Below are 27715 nucleotides of genomic sequence, written 5' to 3'. Positions count from 1 at the left end.
CTTTCTCTTTGAGGGACTAAGTCACCCTTACTGATCTCATTACAGAAATTTTCCCAGACAACACGTTGGACAACCATGGCTCTTAAAAAATTCCCTATAGTCTTTCCCACCCACCCCCTTCTTTGGGGCATCGTTTCCCTTTCTCACCTTGCTTTAAGAGACATCCCATTCTCCCATTCCCACCCCACATCCCATAGTTTAAAAAATAGATATCAAAAACAGACAAAAAGATAAATATAGCTCTATGCCGTCTTCTCTTTCTCAATATGCCTCTCTTGATAATAGATAAAATTGTGATATATAGACTCTGTGAAAAAATAGAAGGTGCTGGGAATTCTGACTGGGAATCATATGATATTTCCAAAAATGGCATTTCCCGCAGCATTAACAGAGATTTATAGGAAAACCCCACCCGAAGAAAAACAAAAGAATAAAACCAAACCCACAATCAGCAAGTGATGAAATTCTCATCGTTTGAGGATGAGAGCTACTGATCTATCCCATAAGACACAGCCCTTTTATAAAGGTTATACATTCCCTTATCACACCTCTGGAAAGAAATAAGAAGCTGTTAAAAGAGGCAGGCCTTCTGTTTCACCATTTTCATGGAAAGGGCCCCATTTTTGGTGGTAGGAAACAAAGGGGACACAAGGTGGAAATTAGCCAGCGTTGCTTCCAGGTTGACTCAAGAGTTGGAAGAAACCAAAGAGATATATGCAAGTTGGGATTTCCTTTTCAGAGACCAACCAGCAAATAAAGTTTCCCCATAAGAGAGATTAACACCTGACACTTCTCCAATGGATAAAGAGGAAACAAATACAACCGTTAAGAAAATATCAAATGTAGAGGGGATGACCTCCCCTTTGGTCATTTCTGTGGTGACCTTCAGTCGTCAGGAAATAAATTAAGGAAACCATTCTGCGAAGTGAGAAGATTCCCCTTGTAGGCGGGGCTTCCATTCTCTGGTCTCCATAATGACGAACTGGTGACCTTTGACCTTCAGGAAGTACATCAAGAAAAATGACAAAGACCCAATTTCCGGCTGTCATCTTTGCGTCAGATGGCAAAGGAATATTCAGCAAGATCTCCTCTCTCAACGAACCAATGAAAACATAGCCAACATTGTTCAGCCAAAACAAACATGGCTAATGCTGCTATCTTACCTGACAAAACTGAACATGACTGGCAGAACTTCTTTCTACCCTGCTGCCCAGCAAACATGTTCAGAGCTTTCTCCTCTCCCACACTGAGCCAAATCAAAGACTGACCTACAGTGTTATCCTTTTTATCCATGAAGAAACATGGGACTGAATCCAGCCAGCTTATTACGGCCTCTATCCAATGTGGTTTTTGTCCATGCAGGTCCCATAATCCCCAACACAGCCTGTTTGGTGGTCAAAGGGGACCCTTTACTCCCTTTTGCACCAGTGGAAATGCCGGTTGGATCCAGTCCACAATCACCAGTGCTTTCTCTTCTCTGTTCAGCAACAACTGCCGTTCGTATTCCTATTCATCCAAAAACAATGACGACTGAAATTCCTCAGTCTACCCCAACCAGCCAAAACAAACATGGCTTACAACTCCAACATCCTGGCCGTGGCTGAAGTCGCCACACAGCCAAAATAAATATGGCAAATACAGCTTCTGTCCTCTACATACAGCCAAACCGAACACGACTGGCAAGGTCTACCCCTTCAGCTACCTTGCTAAAACCAAGCCCAGACAAGGTGACAAGGATCGGGTGATTTATCTTAGAAGGCAGAAGAAGAAGATGGCCCTCTGGACCTCGGACCATCACCTCAAATCAGCTCCATTAAAAGAGAAGGAATACCAAGATGGAGGATGTAAAAAGGAGCCCATTCTGCCACGTCCAAAGTAAACATGGACTACACCTTTAAGCAGAAAGGGGATTAAATAAATGAGGATATATCCCCTTTGCCCCACATGAGGTATTAGATGGCCATAACGAACTTTTCAGAAGCAGGAGGGTGCTGGATGTGGATTTCTTGGCGTTAGGGAGACTCCGCTTGGCTTCAGGAAAATCCCGGCACATCCGAGCTAGTGAACGCCTCAGCTGCTGTGCCGTTTTCACCCCTCAAGCAGGGCAGCCATTCTCGGCTCGCCAAAGGAATCTTCCAGTCAACAAAGAGACACGTAGCTGTCTGATCCCGACTTCCTGGAAAGGAACTCAAGCCATTTCGTTGGCAGAAGCAAGAGAGATACAGCGATGCCGAGAGGAAACATTATGGCTTCTGGGGACCCGGAGATAGCACGACAGGGGTGGAGAGTCCGTCCACACTGAGCGAGGGGATGTGAACTTGTGAGTTAGAGTTGCTGGGAAACTGAAAGAGAGAGACAAGAGACACTTAGGCAACTATCTGAGCGAAAGGAAAGCCCGATGGGTGCTTTTCCTAGGGAAAAGCAACTCTTTGAGGGGGGGATTTTGAGCAAGAAAGAAGGGAAACTTCACCCTCTTCATATGTTTTTTCTGCCCCTAATATATACAACTAGGACGAAGAGCCGATTTGGTGTAGTGGTTAAGAGCAGCAGGACTCTAATCTGGAGAACCGGGTTTGATTCCCCACTCCCATGCTGGAAGCCAGCTGGGTGACCTTGGGTCAGTCACAGCTCTCTCAGAGCTCTCTCAGCCCCACCCACCTCACAGGGTGATTGTCGTGAGGATAATAACAACACACTTTGTAAACCACTCTGAGCGGGCATTACGTTGTTCTGAAGGTGGTATATAAATCGAATGTTGTTGTTGTTGTTAAAGTCCTGGGTTCCTACCCTATGTAAAAGTCACATGTAAGTCACAGGTTTTTCTCAATTCCTATATGTGGGGTGCCCAATTCAGATCATAACTCTGGTGCCATGTGGAAAAGAAGCTTTGCCTCCCTCCCCACCACACATGCCATTTTCCCAACTTGCAACAGTCCCAGGGGTGTGCGATTTGGCCCATTCACGAAACCCACATGTACACTGGTAATTTTCCCCAACCAGTTCACTAGCACCCACCCCGTCTGTTTCAGGTCAGAAAAATGGTGCAGAGGGAAGGCTGAAGTCTGTTTTCCGTGCACTCCAGTCACAATCCAAGCTGGGCACCGTGCACTTGAGAACCGAGAAATCCATACGTGATTGTCTCTCTGTTCAACTCACAGCTTTTTTAAAAGCATGCTTGCAAGAGCAAATACATGTTCAGAACCTGGTGGCGGGGGGAAGCACCTGGTGAAGGCCTTTCTGGAGAAGGTGGACAGCTGAAACAGGTAGGGTAACAAGAGCTAACCATCCCTTCCCCTTCTTTTCCTATATCAAACCCCCTTCTTTTAGTTGATTTTCCCTAGGAAAAAGAGCAGCCAATGGGCTTTTGTTACTCTCATCATGGGACATGCAGTTGCACTGACACATGGTCCTTTTAGTTTATGCTGGTTGAATTCCATGCACCATCCCTCACAGATTCTAGTCAAAGTCTGCCTCACCCCCTCCCCACCTCTCTCCATTTCCTCTGCTGTCCAGCTGTTTATTTTGCATGCATACGCACACACGCACTCGTCAAATCCCCAATTCAGTGTCCAGAGGCATGTGATTTAATTCCGATTATAGGGATTATGCGGCTTTCAAAGTACCAGCAAAGCCCTTGTACTTCATGACACGCTGCATTTTCCATGCAGAGTTGTTTTGAGGTTCCCCACTTCCCCAAGTGGTAGGAAGCGGCTTAATCCCCTTGTCAGTACTGGGGACTGCCTGCCTGCACAGGGCAACTGCTTTCTGGGTTTCTTCTACTGCCACTAATGCAAGCGCGTTTGCAATAGCAATAAAACATCCATATAGTAATTTTCTCTACACTTCCCTTGCCTCTGTTCCCTACCACCACCAGAGGGCTTTTAAAAAAAAATAGTAATTGACATATATCTATAGCATTAAATTACAAGGATATGTCAATGACTGATTTTTAAGCTTTAGGAATGTGTCAATTACAGTTTCAACTATAGCAAAATGTCAATTACGGTATGATGCTAGTCTATCACCGATTTTTTAAAACAGCCCTCTGGTGGTGTGGTGGGGAATGGAAGCTGTGGAGAAGCGAAGAAAGTTGCACTGATGTGGGCAGATATGCGTCCTTCTTGTCCACGCAACATTCAAAAGATTTTTGACGGCAATTTTTCCTACACCAAAGTGGGGAGAAACATGGAAATTGACTGATTAGGGGATGATCTCTCGCGGTTGCTCAGAAAAAGAGAAACTTGTTCCAAGCTGTTTCCACACTGCTTACCTTGTTCCGGAAAACAGCGAAATATTGCGCGAGAAGATGCTGTTATCGTGCGAGAAGACGTGATAACAGTGTCTTCTCGCGAGATTTCGCGTGAGATTTCGCTGTTTTCCGGAACAAGGTAAGCAGTGTGGAAATGGCCCCAGTTTTGACACAATTCCAGAGCAAAACCTACGAGCAGCAGCAGCCTTATAGTACATTTCTTAATAACGTTTTTATTGGTTGAATAGGGAAGAAGAGACAGGCAGCCAGACAGGCAATACTAGCCTTTATTTCCCAGAGTGAATAGCGCATGTGAAGACCTGCAAGACTCCTTTTTGCTAAGTAACTGAAAAACTCAGCTTGCCAGCTGCATTTCGAACCCTCTAAACTTTGTCTCCTCCCAAGAAGACGTGTGCTCCTTAGCTAGCAGCCACCAGCTGTCCAAAGCCATCAACTATCATTTATACACGGCTACTTCTATCCATTAATGAATTTTTTTTAAAAACTCTTTCGCTGTTAAGCTCCAGAACAGCACAGAAATAAAATAGTCTCCACACATTGTACAGCAGTAACACTACTCCCTTTGGGTCTGAGCAGTTCCCATCCCTCCCCTAAATTTGGAATTCGTACAATTACACCCTGGTCCCTTGCCCAGAAAAGGGCCTCGAAACGGAACTGGGGAGGAACCAGGATCTACTTCTGTGAAATTAATTCAGAATGTGAACAAGATGAATGGATGCGATGGAGCAATTCTACCATAAGCAAACACAGTAAAAGTTTTCTTATCTGGCACTCATGGGTTACAGGGTTTCCAGTTAATCAAACATTTTGGATGGTCAAACTTATGGCTCGGTTCTGTCCACTACCCAGAGGAATCAGTAGCAACCAAACCTCATGCCTGGAGGGACCATTCCCCTTCCCCCTGAGCAGGGGTCATTTCATAGAAAAAGAGCTGGAGGAACTCATTAGCATAACTCATTAGCATATGCCACACCCCTTGTCAGCACCCCCTGACATCACCTATCATGGCTGTTTTGGACACAATCCTGGCCATTCAGGGCCAAAATTGGGCCCAAAATGGCAAAAAGGGGCTGAAAATGGCTGAAAAGGGGCCCAAAATGGTAAGGATTGGGCCGCTGCTGAGCGGGAGAGTGATCCACCACCCATTAGAGGCCCGATCCGGGCAGTTTCGGCCCCAATCCAGGCCGAAACAGGCCCAAAATGGCTGAGAGTCAGGTGGGTGGGGCCACCTGTCATGTGACCTCTTTGGGGAACTGCCGGAACTGCGTTCCTGCGCGTTCCCCCTCGAAATGAGCCCTGCCCCTGAGCCATCCCATCCAGCAGGCAAACAAGTGGGCCAGCTGCCTGGGAATTCTCCAGAAGTCTTCCAGCATAGCTGGCTCTCAACAGATTAAGAGTTGCTTGATTTTGGAGGCTCAATGAGAATTTGTGTTTAAATGTTTGGATATGCATTATGTATTCAGGCTGCTTGATTGTTGAGGCTCAACGAAAATGGTTTTCTGAGGGTTAAGCTGTTTACGTGCAATCATATGAGATAAGTTTGGGATACGGCTACACACCCGATGAAGATCTCGGCGGAAAAGGGATTTACATTTAGCCGGCCACCCGTTGTGTAACAGCCGTCTGGAATTGACAAACAACTGCCCTTGGACTGTTCATGGGGGAGTTGTTTTGTTCAGCCGACAGCCATTCATTGATGTGCATTATATACTGTCTTATCTTGTGCAAGCCTTTAAGAAATTGTTTGGATTTATACAATTTTTGTGAATCTCAATTGGTTATGTTAATGTTAGCAGCTTTTGAGTAGGTATACGATAAGGCAATTTTGTATATTTACACAAAGATGCCTATAAACACAGTTGAATTTCGCTTTGATTAAATTGTAGTAGTAGTTAAATTATCACAGCGGTTATGCCTTATTCTTCTCTCAACAGATGGAGGCAAATTAGCACCCAAAGGAGGCCCCCAGGGGTGACTTCAGCAGGCAGCACAGCTGCGAGAAGTCCAGCAACAGCTAGAGGCGCCAAGCTGGCCGGCTGAGAGGTGGAGGGGATGCGAGAGCATACATGAAGACGCAGGGGGAAGGCTCACCCTCTGGGATACTCTGGTTAATCAAGTGCCAGATAACAAAGCTTTCTCTGTACCCGAATACATAAGAACATAAGAACATAAGCAAAGCCATGTTGGATCGGGCCAGTGGCCCATCCAGTCCAACATTCTGTCACACACAGTGGCTAGAAATCCAGTGCCATCTAAAGGACTGTCAGTGAGGCCAGGACACCAGAAGCCCTCCCACTGCCTTCCTTCCAGCATCAAGACAACAGAGCACCACCTCCCCACAAAGAGAATACCATCTATCTCCTGTGGCTAATAGCCACTGATGGACCTCTGCTCCATATATTTGTCCAGTCCCCTCTTGAAGCTGGCAATGCTTGTAGCTGCCACCACCTCCTGTGGCAACGAATTCCATGTGTTTATCACCCTTTGTGTAAAGTAGTATTTTCTTCTATCTGTTCTAACCCAACTGCTCAATAATTTCATAGAGTGCCCACGAGTTCTTGTATTGTGAGAAAGGGAGAAAAACACATCTTTCTCTACCTTCTCTAACCCATGCATTATCTTGTAAACCTCTATCATGTCTCCCCTCAGTCGTCTTTTCTCCAGGCTAAAGAGCCCCAAGCGCCTCAATCTTTCCTCATAGGGAAAGTGTTCCAACCCTTTAATCATTTTAGTTGCCCTTCTCTGTACTTTTTCCAGTGCTATGATATCTTTTTTAAGGTGTGGCGACCAGAACTGTACACAGTACTCCAAATGAGGCCTCACCATCGATTTATACAGAGGCATTATGATACCGGCTGATTTGTTTTCAATCCCTTTCCTAATAACCCCTAGCATAGCATTAGCTTTTTTTATGGCAGTCGCACACTGTGCTGACGTTTTTAGTGAGTTATCTATCATGACTCCAAGATCTCTCTCTTGGTCAGTCTCCGCCAGTTCAGACCCCATCAACTTGTATTTATATTTTGGATTTTTGGTTCCAATGTGCATTACTTTGCACTTGGCTACATTGAACCTCATTTGCCACATGGATGCCCACTCTTCTAGCCTCGACAGATCCCTTTGGAGTGCCTCACAATCCTCTCTGGCTTTCACCACCCTGAACAATTTCGTGTAAACACGAAACAATTTCGAATAAAACACCTAATTTCTTTTCTGGAGAACGGAGAACAACGGAAGTGGAACAATGCATGATTTCTGCCAAGTTAATCCTTCAAAACCATGGCATCAATTAATCATCTCTGCGGATCTTCCTATGTACCTCTTTCGGATTTCTAGTGGAGGAAAAGCCCCAAACAGAGCACAATAGTAGAGTCCAGTGGTTCTCAAAAGCTTATGCTACAATAAAGTTGGTTAGTCTTAAAGGTGATACTGGACTCTTTGCTATTTTGCAGCAACAGACTAACACAGCTAACTCCTCTGGATCTATAAACAGGGCACAAACAGTGATGATAAACTCCTGGATATGGTGTGAATGACAACCCATCTCTATATTGGAAGGACTCCGTAGAAGAAGCACCATGTCAATATGAAACAGCAGAAACCTTCATACAAATAGTTTGCCCCTGAAGAAATGTGATTTAAATGATTGCATTAAAATTATTGTGTGACATCAAGTAGCAACTGACTTAGGGCTAGAGATGGGCACGAACCGAAAAAACCCCCGAACCATGTAGTTCATGGTTCGTGAAATTTCACGAACCATGAACTTTCATGAACCTGCCCCTGGTTTGCGAACCGGTTTGTTTGGTTCATGAATATGTCACATCCAGGTCAGAAAACCATCACTTCCGGGTCAGCAGAAGGTCACTTCTGGGTCAGCAGAAGGTCTGCAGGAAGTCCATACCCTGTTGTGTAGGAAACTGATTAATTGGCACCAGGCTGTCTGCGGTAACAAACCAAAAAACGAACCAGCCTAAAATTTCAAGGCAGTTTATCAGAAATGGGATCTGATGAAACATGGTTCGCAAACCATGCTGGTTTGTGCTTAATTTTGGTTTGTATTTTGGTTCGTGCCCATCTCTACTCAGGGCAACCTCAGGGGCCATGGAGTTTTCAGGCAACAGATGAGCAGGGGTCATTGGCCATTTTCTTCCTCTACATAACAATCTACATAGCTGACCCTACTTAGCTTCTGAGATCTGACAAGATTAAGCTATTCAGGTTGCTTGACTTAAGCAAAAACGAAAGAAAACTCTAAATAAATCTCATGTGCCCAAACGCTTCTCAGTTATCCTATTAATTGTTCAGAAGGCAGGAAGGCAGAAAGAGAGTTTACATCTACTGAACAATTTAGGAGAATTTTGTCTCTTTTTTCGCCATTAATTAAACACGTTGGTCCCTCCCCTTAGGAAAAAAAAGCTGAAAATTCAGGGGCAGAGCCTAAAATACCCTGGAGGGGCCAAGTCCCCCACAGGCCCAATTGTGGCTACATCCTTGGAAGCTGATTGTATAGGAAAATGTTGGTCTGGATGTTCTTTAAGGTATTAGCAGGGCTTTTTTTTCAGCTGGAACGCAGCGGAACAGAGTTCCAGAACCTCTTGAAAATGGTCACATGGCTGGTGGCCCCGCCCCCTGATCTCCAGACAGTGGGAAGTGGCGCGGAGGGCAATCTAAACTCGCCTCTGTCTGGAGATTGGGGGCGGGGCCACTGGCCATGTAACCATTTTCACCACGGGCAATTTAAACTTAAAAACTCCCCCCCTGGTTCCAGCTGACCCAAAGTGACGTCGTTGACTCTGGGAGCATGTGTGCACTTTGCGCGTGCACATGTGGTACCAGGAGCACCACCTCCCGCCAAGAGTTGCCCCCTGTGCTGGCAACCCACCACCTCTTTTCCCAGAAAAAAAGCCCTGGGTATTAGCATTTTATTTAAAGTCAGAGGAAGCAAAAAACAGGAAGAGGAGAGGAGAAGAGAGACATCATAGACACCTGCAGTAGGCAGGTAAACGCTAGTATATTTAGAAAGAACTTTTGAAATAGCTTAATTGTCTCTGAGGATCTTCCTATAGGGATTGTCTGATTAGCACAGGTGGTTGGTGGTGTTGTTCTTTTAGTGTTTTGTCTGGTTTTGTACACTGCCTTGGGTTCCCAAGAGGGATAAAGACAGTCTAAAAAACATTGAAAAACAGATGAATAAATTGTTCTGTAGCAACAACATTTGCTCATTTGTTTATTAAAGTGAATCCACTAAACGATATTCTTTCCGAACGATCACATTCCTGATTTTTTTTCCAAATGTGCTCGTGTTTTTTTTTAAATAACTGATTTATAGATATGTGGGGAGTTTGCATTACAGCAGTAAGAGCAGAGGAACGCCCTGCTTTACAGGGAATCTATTAACATTCCCCACCATAACAATGGTGCACTGACCTGGATAGCCCAGGTGAGCCTCAGAAGCTAAGCAGGGTTGGCCTTGGTTAGTACTTGGATGGGAGACCTCCAACAAAGACCAGGGTTGCAGAGGCAGGCAATGGCAAACCACCTCTGTTAGTCTCTTGCCACGAAAACCCCACGGGGGGAGGGGGGGTCGCCAAGTCAGCTATGACTTGAGGACACTCTCCACCACCACATAGCAATGGTATAGGGTGTTTACGGGAAGGGAAGGTTGTCTCCCCAGCATATCCCTTCAAGAGAAGGAGATCCATACTGGGGGAGGGGGGGGATTATATACTGCATGCAAGCTTGGCTCAGACACAGCACAAAACATGTTTTAATTCTTGTTAGTCTGTGAAACCACCATTTAGTTTGCAGATAATAATTCAATTCCTGGTTTGCCTCAGCAAAAACCAGCTTCGTTGCCTTCACTCTTTCCCCTGCAGAGACCCAGCTACACCGGATCAAGTAGTACCATCAAAGAAATAAGCCAGGATGCCTGTATTTGTATGCCACGTGAAACCGTACTTAAAGAAGAACTGCGGTTCACTCCAAACCATGGTTTCTGTTTGAGATTTGACATACCCCAGCCAGCAATATTTAGAGGAGGGGCCTTCGTTCAGAGAACTGTATTAACCATCATGAGTTTGGCATTATTTGAACTCAGCCACTGAGACAGTGTGATTCCACTTAGGACAGTGCTGTCAGTCTCCGGACATCCCCTCCCCACACCTTGTACGTTAATTTTCTCTCTGCAGTTACAGAGGTTACAAACAGAAGACATAGGGAGGGACAGCTGGATTGCTAAAACCTGTGCCTGATATGATATTCCACATTCATGCAATGGAAGTACAGGTGTGTAAAAGATACACAGCCTTATTACATACCCTTTGCAATCCCGCACTAGATTTTCTGTTCTCCTACCATCTCAAACCTCCTCTGTCGCCTCTGCAGTTTATCAACAACCAACAAGAGTCTTCATAGAATCCCCACCTTCAGTCCTCCCCAGGACCTCTGATGGCATACCATACCTGGAATGAGAGTTTGGCCGGGCTTCGGGGGGCAATAGGACTCAGGGTACTCCAGAAATGGATGGTGGGGGGCAGGGAACTCGGGGTGAGCAAGACTGGGGTCTGCAAAGGAAAAGAAAGGATGTCAAAACTGGGAGATAAATAAAAATACCCTTTCAAGAAACTCCAGACAAAGCCACTGGTTTGGTTTCTTTCCCCCTTTCGGGCTGAAAGAAGGAAGTCAGGATTAACTGCTATGGGGGGGGGGAATCCTCTTTATTCACATGTCTTCAAAACAAAAGAGGCTTTTCTTTGTCACCACCACAAGTACCTGGGAACAGGGCGGCAGTGAGGCTCTAGGAAGAGTGTGCCATCTTAAGAGGTTTAAATAATACTGCTTTGCCATGGATCTGTGATTAGAATTTTTTAAAATGTTTTTGTCGTTTGCTAGAATTGTATACATAGTGACTAGGGGAAATGGAGATCAGGCTCATGTACCTTTAATAGTTGGGTGGAAGAAAGAATACTGGGAAGGGCAGGTTGCGATGGAGATTTGAGAAGAGCCCATTTTCATCTATTGCCACTTTGAAGATGGGACAGAGGCTGGCGTTTCGAGAGCCAGTTTGGTGTAGTGGTTAAGAGCGGCAGGACTCTAATCTGGAGAACGGGGTTTGATTCCCCACTTCTCCGCTTGAAGCCAGCTGGGTGACCTTGGGTTAGTCACAGCTCTCTCAGAGCTCTCTCAGCCCCACCCACCTCACAGGGTGATTGTCGTGAGGATAACAACAACACACTTTGTAAACTGCTCTGAGACGTTGTTAAGTTATCCTGAAGGGCAGTATATAAATCGAATGTTATTGTTATTATTATATCCTCTCCTCCACCCCACAAAGTGGGGCTAAACCCACTTCTGGGATTAGCATCTATAGGGTCCACTGGCAATACGAGAGACTAGATTTGATGCGGAGGCCACTGATTGCCAATTCCCATGTGTATTATCTATAGAATGGTTACGGTGAGCAGTGTAGTGGCCAAGTGTGTAGATGACACAAAATTATTCAAATCAAGCACATCCCTGACAAAGAGGAGGCATTTGACAAGGATGCCTGCATTGTATCTGGGAGACCCAGGTTCGAATCCCCACTTTGCCATGGAAGCTTCCTGGGTTAACCTGGCCCAGTCACTCTCTCTCCACCTAACCTACCTCACAGGGTTCTTGTTGTCAGGATTTAAAGGAGAAGGAGGCTGTAAACCCATTGAGAAGAAAAGCAGGGCATAAAATATAGGTGTTAACCTATAAAGCCCTATGCGGACTGGGCCCAGCATACCTTCGCGACCGCCTCTCCTCATGTGTTCCCCTGAGGTTGCTTCAATCAACCACTAAACACCTGCTGATGGTCCCTGGCTCCAGGGAGGTCCGCCTGGCCTCTACCAGAGCCAGGGCCTTCTCAGTTCTGGCTCCGACCTGGTGGAACTCTCTGTCTGAGGAAACTAGGGCCCGGCAGGATTTGTTATCTTTCCGCCGGGCCTGCAAGACGGAGATGTTCCGCCAGGCATTTGGTGGGGGCTGGGCTGTCCTCTCGCCGGCCATACCACTGAAGACCTTCCACCACCCATGCAGGAAAATGCTGCATTTTAATATTTTATACCCGCCAATTTTAATTGTTTTGATATACTGTTTTAATGTTTTTATAATGTTTTTACTGTTTTAAACTGTTGTTAAACCGCCCGGAGCCCGTCTGACGGGGAGGGCGGTCTAGAAATGTGACAAAATAAATAAATAAATAAATAAATAAATAAATAAGTGGCTTCCCCAGAGCGGTCTACCAGGTCTTGGGGACAAATAAGGTCTCACCAATGCATGGGAAGATATAACCGTGGTTGGGGTCAGATTGCTGCCCGTCCCACCAGGCGCCAGGAGACTGTTCACTGCAGCATTCACTTTCTCCTGGGTCGGCAGTGACGGTAGCTCCAGGACTTTGGGTTTCTTGCCCTTTTGGGGCTGTCCCTCAAGAGCGACGGTTGCTTGGCTGGGTGATGGCGCTTCCTCCTTCAGCAGCCTGGGCCCCTCCCCAGGCCCCTCAGCTTCCAAGGATGCCTTCTCTGAGGGCGAGGGTTCTTCTTTCTCTGCAGCATCCATCAGAACCAGGAGAGCAGCAGCTTCCTCCTCAAGGTCCAGGTTCTCCTCTTCTACCTTCACCAGCACCTTTTCTTCAAGCGGGGAAGGCTCCAAGGGTGTGGGCTCTACTATGACCTAGGAGAGCAGGAGGGGAAAAGAGGGTGTGGAGGCCTCTGAATATCAGTCAAGCCAACTCAGCTTCAACTAACATCCCACATTAACCGCATTACAATCTTTCATTCACCTCCCAAGATAACACAATGACTTCCAAGAATTTCTGGTCTACATTCCCAAAAGGGGATTTTTTTTGTCTCGTTGGTTTTAGAGAGACACCAGAGACATTTTGTCAGACTTGGAAAGAAAAGGCGTGACTTGAAACCGGCACCGTTTGAATCTGCTCTGCATCTAACAAACACACAGCGCAGGCTTGAACAGGATTTAACTCTGTCCCGAGGCGTTTCCTCCTCTCACAAGGCTTTTTATTCAAGTTTGGTAATGCCGGAAAAAGGGTTCTAGAGAATTTGAAAAAACACGTGCTGTTATGTGGTGGGACCTAAAGAAAGGTAGTAATGTGGACTGTGTACCAGGCCTAACCCCGTTTCCAAGAATCCCTCCTTGATACTGCTCTGCCTTTCGAGTTTACCTGAGACAAAATTGTCTGCTCTGATCTCCTGGGCAGGAGGGCTTCAGAATCACCTTGCTGACCCTAACTAGTCAAGAGTTCAGTTTCCTACTCTGGCCTGCCAGGTGTCTCTGGAAAGCTAAGAAACAGGACAAGGCACAAACTGTCCTGCATTGTTCATCCCCACCACCCGGTATTTGAGGCCTAGCTTTGTATAACAATTCAGGGTTGCCAGGTAGCCCCGGCAACCAACAGGAGGCTGGAGGAGACAACAGGTGGCAGGGTAAACTTACCTGCCCACACACATCAGCCATCAATAGACTGACGTCTCTTCTGGCAGTGACATCATCATGTCACCGTCATGACAAAACAGCTTTATGGATTTTGCCCAAATACCAGGGCTTCACCCCACAAAGAGATGATGTCACTTCCAGGTGTACAGGAAGTGACATCGTCCACCACCAGCAATATCACAACATTGCCAGAAAGGCCCCATGGGCTTATTTCCCCAGTTTCTTCCCCTGCCAGCCAGCTGAGCAGTGGCAGGGGGCATAGTCTGTGAGCATGGAATCCCCCACCCCTCAGCTAGGGTTGCCAGGTGACATCACTTCTTCTGCGTCAGCCATAGGAGCACTCGCACACTCCTCATGGGGCATTTCCAAACAGTGCAGTCCCTTCTGCCTCCTCAGCATTTTGCTACTTCAGTGCCAAACCAGCTGGCTGCTGCCTGAGCCCTGGAGCGGGCGGGGGGCAGGTGTTCAACAGCTAGCTGCTGCTTTCCTCCCATCAGGCAGTGGGGCTATGGGCGGTGGGGTGCCCACCACGCCCAGAGCAGCTGTCTTGGATGCCCTGTAGTTAACTATGCCCCTGACCAGGCCTTATTTTTTCCATTAGACCTCTTCTGCTATCTGCCCCCAGATCTTGTCCAAGCGTGACTGTTTACCGGCTCGCTCACTCTCTGTCCTGAATTTTCCAACTAGAGTTGTGAGTTACTGCTGGTAGTTAGTTGTGCCGGTTTCCCCCTTACTGAACTCTGCCTCACCTTTGTCCCTTTACTGACACCATGGGGCTAACTCTACGTCACATTATCCTCATGTTCTCCCTGGGTCTGCCTCAAGGATTTCTGATCAGATACGCCATGTAAATTCTGTACTGGGAACTCAATTTCCAGGCAGGTAAGGATCTTATTTGGATCAGGTGACTGGAGAAAGGGGGCTTAAGCTCCCCTACCCCATTATTTTACCAGCTTAAAACAGCTTCAGGGACTTGCTATTTGTCTCATTGGAGAAACTCACATGTACTGTTGGTAATTTCTTCCCAACGGGACAAAAAGGAGTTCCCTGAAGCTGTTTCAGGTTTGGGAAATGGCACAGGAATGAGGAGAGGGGGCAAGAGATGTCAGCACTCCCTTGGAAAACACTGGGAGATTTTGAGGGTGGTATCTGGCGAGAAGGATGTGATGTCACTTTGTGGTGACACTCTAGGAACTTCCCCAATCTCTATGGTAAAGAGCATAGAGACACAGGGAGATTCCTAAAGCCGTTCTCATCTCTTCCAAACCCAGGCCAAACCAGACCTGTGCCTGGAGCACCCAGGGATTTTTTAAACTCAGTTCTCCAGACATGGAACTCCCAGCGTGCCTCTGGTTTGGCCTGTGATGGTAGGCTGTTCTTAGCCTCACTGTACTAAAAAGCCAATTTTTCCCCAACCTGAGGGAGCATTTTTTAAAAAACCTTACTTGCAAGGACTCTGGAGAATCCTCTGGTTCCTCAATGCTGATGTGTAGCTGTGGGAGACCCTCCACAGGGGCCAGGGCAGGTGGTGGCGGTTCAGGGGCAGTAAGGGACGGCACGACAGGCAGAACCTCCGTCTCCTGGCGAGAGGCCCGTCCAGCGGGTGAAGGCGTCTGCAGGGACTGAATGGTGAAAGTGGAATAGAGCCCAGAGCGCATGTATTCATTCCGACTGCTACGGGGGGTACCGCCACCTCCACGAGGGACTTTGGGGGGGCCAAAGGCTCCCTCTCCTGCTTTGGCGTCAATCTGGACCTGCTCCAGCCTCTTGGTGCCCCCCTCGTCCTTCACGCCCTCCATGCTGGAAAGTTCTGGATAGGAGACGAATTTGTAAACGAATTTCTGCCCGCTGACTTTCCGGATGATATTCTGGAAGGAAGGAACAGAAGGCGGAAGAATTAAGAGAGACTGAGGAGACAACGATCAAGCCTCAGCCGTCACGAGTTTCATCAGGGTCTGGGCCAAAACCAAGGAAAGGCTGCAGGTTGAAAATTCCCTGCATTTTTAAAATGCTGATAACAGGAGCTGTGGCATAGTGTTAGAGCCTCCCTTGGTCATCCAGAAGACCCCATGTTCAGTAATGATGATGATGACGATAACAACAATAACATTTGTTTTATATACCGTCCTTCAGGACAACTTAACGCCCACTCAGAGTGGTTTAAAAAGCATGTTATTATTAGACTCACGACAAACACCCTGTGAGGTGGGTGGGGCTGAGAGAGCTCTGAGAGAGCTGTGACTGACCCAAGGTCACCCAGCGGGCTTCAAGCGGAGGAGTGGGGAATCAATCCTTGAAATCTCTAGCAAAAAGGATCAAGGAGTAAGTGATGGGAAAGACCTCCACATGAGAGCCTGGGGAGCAGGTGCCACGCTGATTAGGCCATACTGACCGGGACAGAACAAGGGTTTGACTTGGCATAAGGTAGTTGCGTGTGTGTTCAAATGTGCGGCATGGGCACCTGATTTTCTTTGGCCAATGGAAAGGAGGTGGGGAGAAAGGAGGTGTTTCAACCTGTACCCCTGGGAAGCAACATGCACACACATCATGCTGTTTTTAGTCCTGGAAAGAATGGGCAAACAAAGACTTGGTGTAGTGGTTAAGAGTGGCAGGACTGTAATCTGGAGAGCCAGGTTTGATTCCCCACTCCTCTGCTTGAAGCCAGCTGGGTGACCTTGGATCAGCTCTCTCAGACCTACCCACAGGGTGATTGTTGTGAGGATAATAATGACATACTTTGTAAACCGCTCTGAGTGGGCGTTAAGTTGTCCTGAAGGGCAGTATATAAATCGAATGTTATTATTGTTGTTATTATTAAGGAGAAATTGAAGCAGGGACCAAGACTGATCCAGGACTATGCATAGCAGGCGCCATCCGGGGCCAGTTCAGAGGCTTTTTCACCCCAAGCCAGGTATGCCCATTCCCTCCCAGGCCTGCGCTGCCTCCAGCTGCAACCAACCCAAGTTCCTGCGGCGTTGCTGCAGGCAGAGGCTTGGCTTGGTGCTGACAGGGGACCAGAGCAGGCCTAGGAAGGGATGCCAGACCCCTCCCATGCCGCAGAGAGCTGGGAGCCCATCTGGGCCACCCCAAGCAGCGGCTCAGGTGGCTCGGCCGGAGATCCAGTCCTGCAGGCTCCCACCTTGTCATAGTAGTACCGCAGGGCCCGGCTCAGCTTGTCGTAGTTCATGTTGGTCTTGTTCTTCCGTAGCCCCCAGAGCCGCGCGACCTCTTCCGCATCCACCAGCTTGAATTCCCCGTCGTTGGACGTCCAGGCGATGAGGTGCCCGTTGCTCTGCTGCTCCAGCAACTGAAGCAGGAATTGCCACAGAGTGACCGAGGGATCCATGACTAGAGCGGCCGACGAGAGGAGGACAGGGAAACAAGGACATGCGGGTAAGCCAAGGGCAACGTCTTGTTCCCGGCAAACGTTTCTGTGTGACAAAGGCCTGTTTGGAGAATCTGCAAAATCTAGCAGCAAAGCTTTCCCAGGTCAGCACAGAAGAGATGGAAAGCGCATATCGTAAATACTACTCAGACAAGAGCAGAACTCCCCACAAATAGAAAAATAGCATGTAAAGGGAAAGACTAGGCCAAATTCCTGACATCGTGGCTGTCTACATGCAGGCGTGAAGGTGTTGGCGAATTGGGAGGATTCAGTGATGTGATCCCTCACCCCTAATCTACATTCTGAAGTTGTGCAGTATGTAGATTGGGGAGGGGGGAGTTATGGGTTATGTTGCTTATACCGGGACCGGGATAGCCCAGGTGAGCCTGATTTCATCAGCTCTTAGAAGCTAAGCAGGGTTGGCCTTGGTTAGTAATTGGATGGGAGACCTCCAGCAAAGACCAGGGTTGCAGAGGCAGGCAATGGCAAACCACCTCTGTTAGCCTCTTGCCATGAAAACCCCGCCAGGGGGCGCCATAAGTCAGCTATGACTTGAGGGCACCACACACACATGTTGCTTATAAAGTGGCCCTCAGATAAAATGGAGGAGGGTGTTGGGTAGCCCTTACGGGGAAAGGTAGGGTACAATAAATAAATAAGATAGAGCTGCAGGCTACAATACTTTACTCAGCTGAGCTGAATAGAGCAGGCAGAAGCACAGTACAAGACAGGCCTCCTCATTCCAGGCCTGGGCCATCTCTGGGACCTGCGCTGCCATCTAGCCACCTTAGGGGCTGCAGTTCTTTACATTTATCATTTATTAAGAACATTCGTACCACACCTTTCTAACAAGGAGCCTTGGGTGTAGGGGTTGCCAGCCAAACCCCAGGTCGGGCCTGGAGTTCTCCCGGAATTACAACTGATCTCCAGGCTACAGGGACCAGTTCCCCAGGAGAAAATGGCAGCATTGGAGGGAAGACTGTATGGTATCATATCCCTTCTGAAATTCCACCCATCCCCCAAACCACACCCTTTCCAGGCTCCACCCCCTAAATCTCCAGGAATTTCCACAACCTGGAGTTGGTAACCCTATCAAGATGACATACACGGTTCTCCCCCCACCATCTTATCCTAACAACTCTGTTTAGACAAGTAAGGCTGAGGGAAAGTGACTAGCCCTAGATATGCCACAAAACCCCTGAAGACCAGTGAGCAATCGTTTGGTTTTTGGCCTTCCTTACAGTCTGGAGCTGCAAATCAAGGAGGCTGTAACTCTGACATCCAACAGTCAAGCTGTTACAAGTGATAGGTGGAAGCACTAGCTGGGGACATGCTCTGCCTTCCCTCTTGGGTCACAGCCGTACTGGTCTTTTGTTGTGCCTGGGTCGATAGTCGGTAATGGGGTGGTAGTGTAGGGTGCCCTCAAGCCATAGCTGACTTATGGCGACCCCTGGTGGGGTTTTCATGGCAAGAGACTACCAGAGGTGGTTTGCCATTGCCTGCCTCTGCAACCCTGGTCTTCCCTGGAGGTCTCCCATCCAATTACTAACCAAGGCCGACCCTGCTTAGCTTCTGAGATCTGACGAGATCAGGCTCCCTGGGTAGTGCAGAAGTATTAGTATCGCTGGGCATGGAAATACTTCCTTAGTCCCGAGAATGATTACTATCACCAATCATATTCTACAGACATCTGTCAAAAATATAAATGTCAAGAGAAATCCAGAAATAACAGCTGACTGCCTTATCCTATCTGGCATGGAACACTTTGCCAAATATAATTAAATTGTTGAAATCATTCCCCACCAACGCCAAACAATTTTTATTCATTTATTTAGTCCCTTCTTTTCTCCCCAGCGGAGACCCAAAGTAGCTTACAACATCATTCTCCCTTCCTCCAGTTCATCCTCACAACAACAACCCTGTAAGGTAGGTTGGGCTGCGAGGGAATGATTGGGCCAAGGTCACCTAGCAAGCTAGCAGGGCAGAGTGGGAATTCGAACCTTGATCTCCCAGATCCTAAACGGACACTTTAACCGCTGCCTCATGTTCAGAACCTGAACCATCTCCGAGTCCTTACTACAACTCCTGCTCTGATCCAGTTCTCCAGAATGTTACACACAGCTATCAACCTATTGTAACAAATCAAACCAAAGATTAGCACGGGTCAGACATAATTTGAACAAATCAAGACCCGAGAACAGCTTTCGCATAACACTTTGGGGGCGGGGGGGAGGTGTTGTTGTTTTTTAAAGTACAGCCTGGCCTTGGAATGAAAGTGTGTCTGGAAACTCGAGGCAATTCAAGCAATATGAAGTGTTCCAGAATCCATGACGAGAGCTGTTCCAAATACCTTGAAGCAAAATTTAGAGGCGGGGGAGTGCAGGAGCCAGCAATCTAATTCAACACAATGCAAGAAGCTGTCATTCTCCAAGACTTGCCCGGGCACCAAGAAAGCTCTTAAGCAGTCTTTAGCCCCCGAAGAGGTCTGGGAAAGTGGATCCCACTTGAGTAAACACTAGAAATCTCAAGGAAGAAAAGGGAAGAATAGTGACAGAAGCGGTACCGACATGTATGGCATACTGCAAAAGATAATGGGCCCCTGCCCAGAAGAGGTTACAATCTGTATTTTTAGTCTGTGGGTTTATTTATGTTGACATGTCTAACCAGCTTTTCTCCCCAATAGAGATCCAAAGCGGCTGGCAACATTATTTTTCCTGTTTTATACTCACCACAGCAACCCTATCCTTGCATACGCATTACGGTGAACATACATACGTCCTGCTGGTATGCGTGTACACCAGTTTGTAAGAAAGAGCCAATGAGCATTCACTTTATGAATTAAACCGGGGATCAGTACCTGGATAAATGTGCGGTTTAGGGTTGTGATTCTCCAGGTGGGGTCTGGAGATCTCCCAGAATTAGAACTCCAGACAATAAATCAGTTCCTCTGGGGAAAATAGCTGCTTTGGAGGGTGGACTCTATGGTATTATACCACGGTGAGGTTCCTTCCCTCCCCAAACCCTTCCCTCCCCAGTCTCCAACCCCCCAAATCTCCAGGAATCTCCTAACTCAGAGTTGGCAAGCCTGGTAGGGTTTCAATCACACATTCAGCTGTACATGCGTCGTTTAGCACTAGAATTACTCAATGTGTGCATAAAGAAAAATCAAGTGTACATGGATTGTACATGCATTCATTGCAAACTGTGAACAGGGCTTCCAAGCACAATGTACACTTTTTTTTGTTTGTGTGCACTGAATAATTCACATGTGACAGTCAATGTTTGAACGTGTGATACAGGCCCCACATTGTTTCAGGTACTGATTCCCATGTTTGTTCATAATGTCAACGTAGATTGGCTCTTTCTAAGAAACAGATGTACATTCACCCGGACAGCCCATGTGAGCCTGATCTTGGCAGATCTCAGAAGCTAAGCAGGGTCGGCCTTGGTTAGTAATTGGATGGGAGACTGCCAACGAAGACCAGGGCTGCAGAGCCAGGCAACGGCAAGCCACTTCTGTTAGTCTCTTGCTATGAAAACCCTGCCAGGGGTCGCCATAAGTCAGCTATGACTTGAGGGCACTCTCTCCATGTGTGAAAAGGGCTCTGGTAAAGTAGGTTAGGCTGGGAGAGAGCGAATGGGCAAAGATCACCCAGTGAGGTTCCCTAGCAGAGTTGGGATTAAAAACTGTGACTCTGAGATCTTAGTCTGACAAGCTAACCCCCTGCAAGGACATAGGACAGTAGACTGCCTTCCTTTTGGGATATTTTTGTGCTTGTGTTGGGGGTGATTAAAGCAAACGCATCACAGCAGAGGTGGGTTTTGAGAAAGGGTCGTCTGAAGGAAGAGGCGCAAGGGGTGGACAGCAAACACATCTAATTGCAAGAGATTCTGGACACCCTGCTAGTATCAGCTCACTAGAGTTAAATAGCAGGCATCCTAAACTAGCGTTGCCAGCTCCAGGTTGGGAAATTCCAGGAGATTTTGGAGGTGGAGCCTGGAGAGGGCAGGGTTTGTAGTGGGGAGAGGCCTTGGCGGGGTATAATGCCACAGAACCCACCCTCCAAAGCAGTCATTTTCTCCAGGGGAACTAATCCCTGTGGCCTGGAGATCAGTTGCTATTCCAGGAGATCTCCAGCCACCGCCTGGAGGCTGGTAAGCCTATAAAACCAATACACTCTCTGCATATCTATATGCACCAACAGGCACTACAATTAGGATTTTGCAGGCTGAAGAAAAGGGGAGGGGGGTGGACTGTCCCATTGATACAGGCCCAGGCAGGGAAAGGAAAAGACTATTTGAGTCATTTTCCTGCATAACCGGCCCCTCCGATTGCCATCTGCCCCTGCCTCATATCCTATCAATAGGACACAAGCAGGGATTGATTTCTAAAGTGGAATCTGTGGGGTTTGTTGCTCTTTCTCACCAAGAAGGCAGCCCCTTCAATTCCAGGGGCACAGGGACGTGTTTGAGCAGTTACTCCATGCTAAGCACCAGGCACACCGCATACGCTCAAAAGCACTGTCTTCCAGAACTCTGAAGATCAGGCCTGAATTCTGGATCAAAACCAGGGTGGTCCACGAGTCTCTGCTTCATTTTGCTTCCCTTGTGTGCCCCCCCCCCATCACCAACACCTTGGGTTCAGCAGAATCCGCGACGAGTCTTGCTTCAGCCCCCTCCCCCTTGCTCCAAACTGCTTGATGTCAGCTCCTGTCCTATCTGACACCAGCTGCCTGTGGTCTCTGACTTTCGGGGGAAAGGCCTATGCCGGATCTCGAAGAGGAGCTGCAGGGATTGAATGAGGCCCAGGATTACTCGCCCACTCACTGCGCTCTTCCTTTCTCCCTCCCGCCTAGCCAGCGAATCTCTGGATTTGGCCAAAAGAAAGGATTTTCGGGAGCCAGATTTTGTACAAAACCCCATCAACACACGCTGTAATCCGGCATTTAATACAGAAAGAGGAGACAGTGATGGGAATGGGTGATGGGGGTGGGTAGGGTTAGGGGACCTTGCCAAGGGGGCAGGCGATGGCCAGACAGGCAAGAACAGGGCACACAACAAGCTGATCTCTAATGTAACACTGTCTGTAATATGTGACAGGACCAAGACCCCCAAAATTACAGGACTCACAAAGTGGAGGGGGGGAGTGGATGGAAAGGAGTTGTTCTTGCCAGAAATATTTTCCAAGTGGCATCCGAAGAACAGGAGCGTTTCCTGGCAGCAGGATAGTTTTATGTAGGTAGCTGTGTGTTGGTCTGCAGCGGAACAGCAAGATTTGAACCCAGGGGCACCTTAGAGACCAACAAGATTTTCAGGCTATGGGCGTTGAAGCATCAGAGCTCTCTTCTTCAGATACCGGGAGAGAAGGAGATCCCTGGATCTGCCCTCAGAGATCTCCTCCCCTCTCTGTATCTGAAGAAGGGAGCTCTGTCTCTCGAAAGCTTACACCTTGAAAACCTAAGGTGCCCCGGTTCAAATCCGGATGGCGGGCTGAGGACTCCCAGCTGAGCACCACAGCCGTTGCTACCCTCGTAGGGTTGGAAGGGACCTCAAGGGTCATCTAGTCCGACCCCCTGCACAATGTAGGAAATTCACAAATACCTCCCCGCCCCGCACACACACTCCATGCCCAGAAGATGGCAAAACATGGTCAGGATCCCTAGCCAAACGGGCCTGGGGGGAACTGCTACCTGACCCCCAAGGTGGCGAGCCTTGCCTGCCTCCCTCTACCCGGATTATTGGGGGGGGCGCTTCTTTTGGGCTGCCCTGCCAGGGCTCTCCAAGGCGCGCATGGCATGCCATCCCTCCCCCCCGTATGCTCTGCACATCTGTGCCCAGGCTGCCCGCCCTCCCCGCAGCTGCAGAGGGCAGAGGCGGCTCACTCACCGGTCAGCATGGCGGCGCCCCCCGCGCCAGCCCCGGGCGGCTCCATGGCGCTGGCGGCCCCCAGCCCTGCCGCGCGCGGGGGGTGCTGGGGGGCCCGCCCGCTCCGCCTCTGCCCAGGCCGGGAGGGAGGCAGGCGCCGGCTGGTGGGCCCCTTCCCCTTCCCCGTGGCCCGGCTCCCGCTTGCTGCGCTTCGGCGGCGCGTTGGCTGCGCGGCGAGGGCGCGCCGGACCCCGCGCGGGCTGCGCACCCGGGCTCGGGGCGAGGGCGGCGGGAGGGATGGGGAAGGCGGATCCGCGCTCCTTCCTGCCTCTGACGGGCTCCTTCGCCGGGGATGCGGCGCTGACGGCGCCCGTCACATGGAGGAGGAGGAGGAGGAGGCGGAGCTGGCGGCCCGGACTCCTGGGTCCCCAGCCCGGCGAAGGGAAGTGCGAGGCGGGACGGGAGAGGGCGAGGCCCCGGGGCTCCTGGGCCCCCAGCAGGGAGAGGACCCGGGAGTCCTGGCCCCCCTGCTCCAGCGATCCGAGGAGGAGGAGCAAGGGAGCTAGGACTCGTGGGTTCTCTCCCTGCACCCTGCAGGTTGGGCGCACGGACGCCTTGCTTTGGGTCGGCTGGCCCAGCCGGGCTCCTGGGTGGGATGGATCCCAGCTCTGGGTGGGTTGCCCCAGGTTATGAAATTCCGGGAGATGTTTGAGGGTGGGCTTTAGGAGGGGAGGGTACGGTGCCACCGAGTCCCCCTTCCAAAGCAGCCAGTTCCCCCAAAGGAACTGATCTCCGGGGCCCGGAGAGCAGTCGTGATGCCGGGAGATCTCCAACCCCGCCTGGAGTTTGGCAACCTAGTTTCTCCTCCCCACTGTGGGCGCACAGAAGGGCTGGGGGCCGGCCGGGACTCCTGGATCTGCTCTGGGAGGTCAGAGGGAGGGACGCCTGCTTTGGGAAACGCCCGGACTCCTGGGTCCAACGTGGAAGGTTGAGCCATTGGAGTGGGCTGGAAAGGCCACCATTCCCGGGATGGAGAGAGGAAGGGAATCGGAGCCACCCCCTCCCAAGCCAAGGAGAATAGATTTCCTTGGGGGCTGGCAGGGGGCATCCTTTGGCATTCTCCCGCTCCCACGTTGCCAAGGGCTGGCTCAGCCTCTCATTCAACCTGCCCACAACCTCCCACCCACCCCCTTGTCATCCTCGTATGCCCTCGCAGGTGCCATGGCAACCATAAGACACGACAGCGGTGGTGAAGGGGGGATCCAGGAGAAGGCGGGCAGGGAGGGAAGTAAGAAGGTGGCTGCCATGGTAACCTCTGGCCCCAGAGGGATGGGGGAGTTGCCAAAGGGCACCCTTACACAGGTGCCCTTTGGGTTGGCGTGGAATCCTGGCTGGGTGACAAGGGCCTTTGCCCTGCTGTGGGGTGCCACTCCTGGGCAAGGGCCGGCCCTTCCTTGCAGAGATTGTTTCAGGTGGGTAGCTGTGTTGATCTGCAGTAAAAGAATAAAATTCAAGTCCAGTTACACCTTAGAGACCAAGTCGATTTCTGGAGGGGGAGCTTTTCAGAGTCTCGAAAGCTCATACCCTCGAAATCTAGCTGGTCTCCAAGTTGCTGGACTCCAATCTTGCTTTGGCAGGGATCAACAGCAAGGAGGCATTCCTTCTGCAGCATTGGAAGGCAGATATAATAAAATCCCTTATCTGGAAAGGTTTTGCTCCTGTCCGTTAAGAGAGGTCTTTTTTAGCTGCCCATATTACAAGGAAGCATGGGATGAGATGATTACACCGTTATTAGGTAAAATCTCTCTGAAAAAGCTAGACTTGATTATTCTCTATCTGATAAGAACGCCGAGATTACCTATCAAGCAGCCAGATATTGTTTGGTGATATTCAGGTCTCGGAAATTATATTGTACAGTAGCTGGATCTTAATTTCAATTTTTTAAATTGGTTCTACTGTGTGCCTTGAATTTTTTTTTACTTTTAACTGTTATATGATCAGTCAAATGACTGTAAATAAATGAAATGAAGTTAAGGAAGCAGCTTTCTAAGAGCTGGGGGTGAAGCAGGCCTGAATCGCTTTCCCAGGCCACCCTTCAATGCTGAACCACAATCAAAAGATGGGATAGAAGAGTGTCCCTGAGCAGGCGCAGAGTGCATTTTACATGGCTGTGAGCCCATCCACACGACTGAGAGGGAGGCCTGCCATAGCAATAGGTATCCTTTTTTCCTCTAGGAATTAAGCAGTCTTTTAAAGCCTCAGAAAGTGTTGTATAAATGCCGTGTATTTCAAGGCAAAATCTTGGGAGCCGACTAGAGTTGCTGTTTGTCATTTTTAATGGCTTGTTCATAGGGCAGGTGACGGGGCTGGTCCTTCCACCCCAACCTTAGGGCTCAAGCTTGGAAATGTCACTTTTTGATCTGGAAGCCCTTGGGTGCTTCACCCAGAATTAAAGGTTTGCTTCCAAGGGATGACTTGGAAAACACTGTGCTGTAGCTCAGCGGGTCTGAGTGGTGCCAGCGCCAGAATGGCAGATTTGCTGGGGACACGGTACAGGCTGCATGAAGTGGCGAGCTCTGGGCCAGTCATAAAAAATGCAAAAAACCACGCCATCCAAAATCAAGGCAGGCTGCACCAGGGATGCTCCAAAATTATTTATTTCAAAGTTTTCTTTTAGATTGGGGTAGATCCAACCTCTCTCTAACTCACGCCCTGAGCCTGCTGGTGCAGGGAGGGCGGAATATAAATCTAATAAATTAACAGTGCAATCCTAAACGGAGTTACGCCCTTCTGAGTCCATTGGAGTCAATGGACATTGAGGGGTATAACTCTGTTCTGGGTTGCACTGGAAATGGCTCCTCTCTCTGGAAGGTGCTGAACTTTCCTAAGAGGAATAGTAGCATGGGAGAAGGCTCCGTCCCAGCATATATAAAAATATACCACCATCTGCAAGCTATTAATGTGAAAACAATATACAGCAAAGACAGCACTTCAATTTTTCTATTGTAGCGCAGTGTGTAAGAGCGCTGCTTTGCTTGCTGGCTGGATCCCCTGGTGCTGGTGGAGATGGGGAAAAGACTCGAGGAAGAGGCGGAATTGCTTATCGCTGTGTGTCAATGTAATTATAAGCCAAACCCACGGCAAGAGGGCGGAGAGAGCAATTTTTCAAGCAATCCCAGGACAAAACTTGGACAAAACTCATGCGAGAAACTTCTGAAGATAGTCAGTTCCACAGCAGCATTTCCTAAACGGGAAAAACAATTGCCAAGAGATGCAGCAGAATCTGGAAAGGTATCCTTTTTTTGAAAAAAAAGTAAGATCACAGAAAAAGGGAGGTTTGCAGAAATTTAAATATGGAGCTTTTAAACAGATGAGAGAATCTACATGTAAGTCGTCACCGGATGTTTAGTGGGAGGGCCTGGTCTTGCTTTCGAGCTACTAAAGTGAATCAACTACGATTCTGAATTCAGCACATAAGGAATCAAAGAGGTTGGAATTAGATATGTGCCAGAAAGTACAGACCATCTGCAGGGTCTGTTTTTCATTTGTAAAAAGAGGCAGTTTCCAAAAGCTGCAGACAGATGGGAAGCAGGAAGAGCACATATCTGGGTGAGAACATGTGAAAGACCTCTGCAACATCCAAAGCCCCCGATCACCAACGAAATTTTAACAGAGGGGCAGATTTCCAACCCAGCAAGGCCTGAAAAGCCAGTGATGCTCAGTAAGTCCCCTGACTCGCTGTCACATGAGCACGGGCAAGAGGCCGAGTGCAGAATCCTTCTTTTAGGGACCTCAAGGAACAATCCTATGGGGGCCTACTCAGAAGTAAACCCCATGGTATTCAATGGGGCTTACTCCCAGGAAAGTCTCATCAGGATTGAAGCCTTAGTCGCTCACTCATAGCACCTGAAGCAACGGACTTTAATCCACCAAAGTTTAGACACGCTCTGCACCTTTCCCCTTGTCAGTTCATACAGAAAAGGGCTAGAGACTTAAAAAAAAAACAAGAAAGCTGGGAATTGAGAGATCATAGCAACAGAGTGTTGTATCATTATAATACTACAAGCAATCTCTGATTTTTTTAAAGCCTGAAAAAAGCTCTTCTGTGTGTCTGGGAGAATTGGCAGCCACAGGGGCTGAGGCAAGAAAAATGGCTCCGGTGGTGGCAGAACGTGAAATCATACAGACACACAGGAACACACACACACACCCCTTCCTGTCACCATGGTGTCCAAATGCATTTTGATGGCAGTTTTTATCAAAAAATTGTACCAAGCCAGGTATGAAAAAGATCACAGCAAAGCAGGGGAAACAAAGAAGCAAGACAAATAGCAGATGAAGTCATGCACAGTTCCAAGACGATGGGGCAAAACATCTTTGTGGGAAAAATTCTTGTCAGTAGGCAGCTGAACTGAAACGCATACTGATGAACCTATTGCTTACGCTTCCACGCCAGTATTCAAATCTTAATTCAAGGTGTAGGATGGGGTCCCAAACTCACAGCGAGACAGGAGAAAGGAGAACAGCCGCTCTCAAGTTCTAGCCACCTCACTCCGAAGCCCGAGTTACTGTTGCTTTAAATATGTACTCCTGCGCTCCAGGTTGTCGAACGTCAGTCCTAGAATTTATGATGTTCTGTCTCAGCATTTCTTCAACTCTGTATTGGATCTTTGTCAGCTTGTGTTTATTTACCCTATGGCATCATTTACGGAAATGTC

The 27715-nt window shown here is 48.6% G+C and overlaps 1 protein-coding gene across 1 annotated transcript; it reads right to left on the bottom strand.

The window, feature by feature from the left end:
* Window positions 1-198: 198 nt before the first annotated feature.
* On the bottom strand, window positions 199-23101 carry ELK1 (ETS transcription factor ELK1). The gene is made up of 6 exons (XM_055003956.1): window positions 23019-23101; window positions 16887-17095; window positions 15193-15615; window positions 12569-12967; window positions 10735-10836; window positions 199-2342 (listed from the first exon to the last, which is right to left on the bottom strand). The coding sequence occupies exons 1-6, from the start codon at window positions 23062-23064 to the stop codon at window positions 2244-2246; spliced, it is 1278 nt and encodes a 425-aa protein (XP_054859931.1). The 5' UTR covers window positions 23065-23101; the 3' UTR covers window positions 199-2243.
* Window positions 23102-27715: the final 4614 nt, after the last annotated feature.

The sequence above is a fragment of the Eublepharis macularius genome, chromosome 19 (genome assembly GCF_028583425.1).
Source record: "Eublepharis macularius isolate TG4126 chromosome 19, MPM_Emac_v1.0, whole genome shotgun sequence".
In the NCBI taxonomy this organism is placed as follows: Eukaryota; Metazoa; Chordata; class Lepidosauria; order Squamata; family Eublepharidae; genus Eublepharis; species Eublepharis macularius.
The sequence above is the reverse complement of the archived record's forward strand: the minus strand, read 5'-3'. Positions and strand labels throughout refer to the sequence as shown.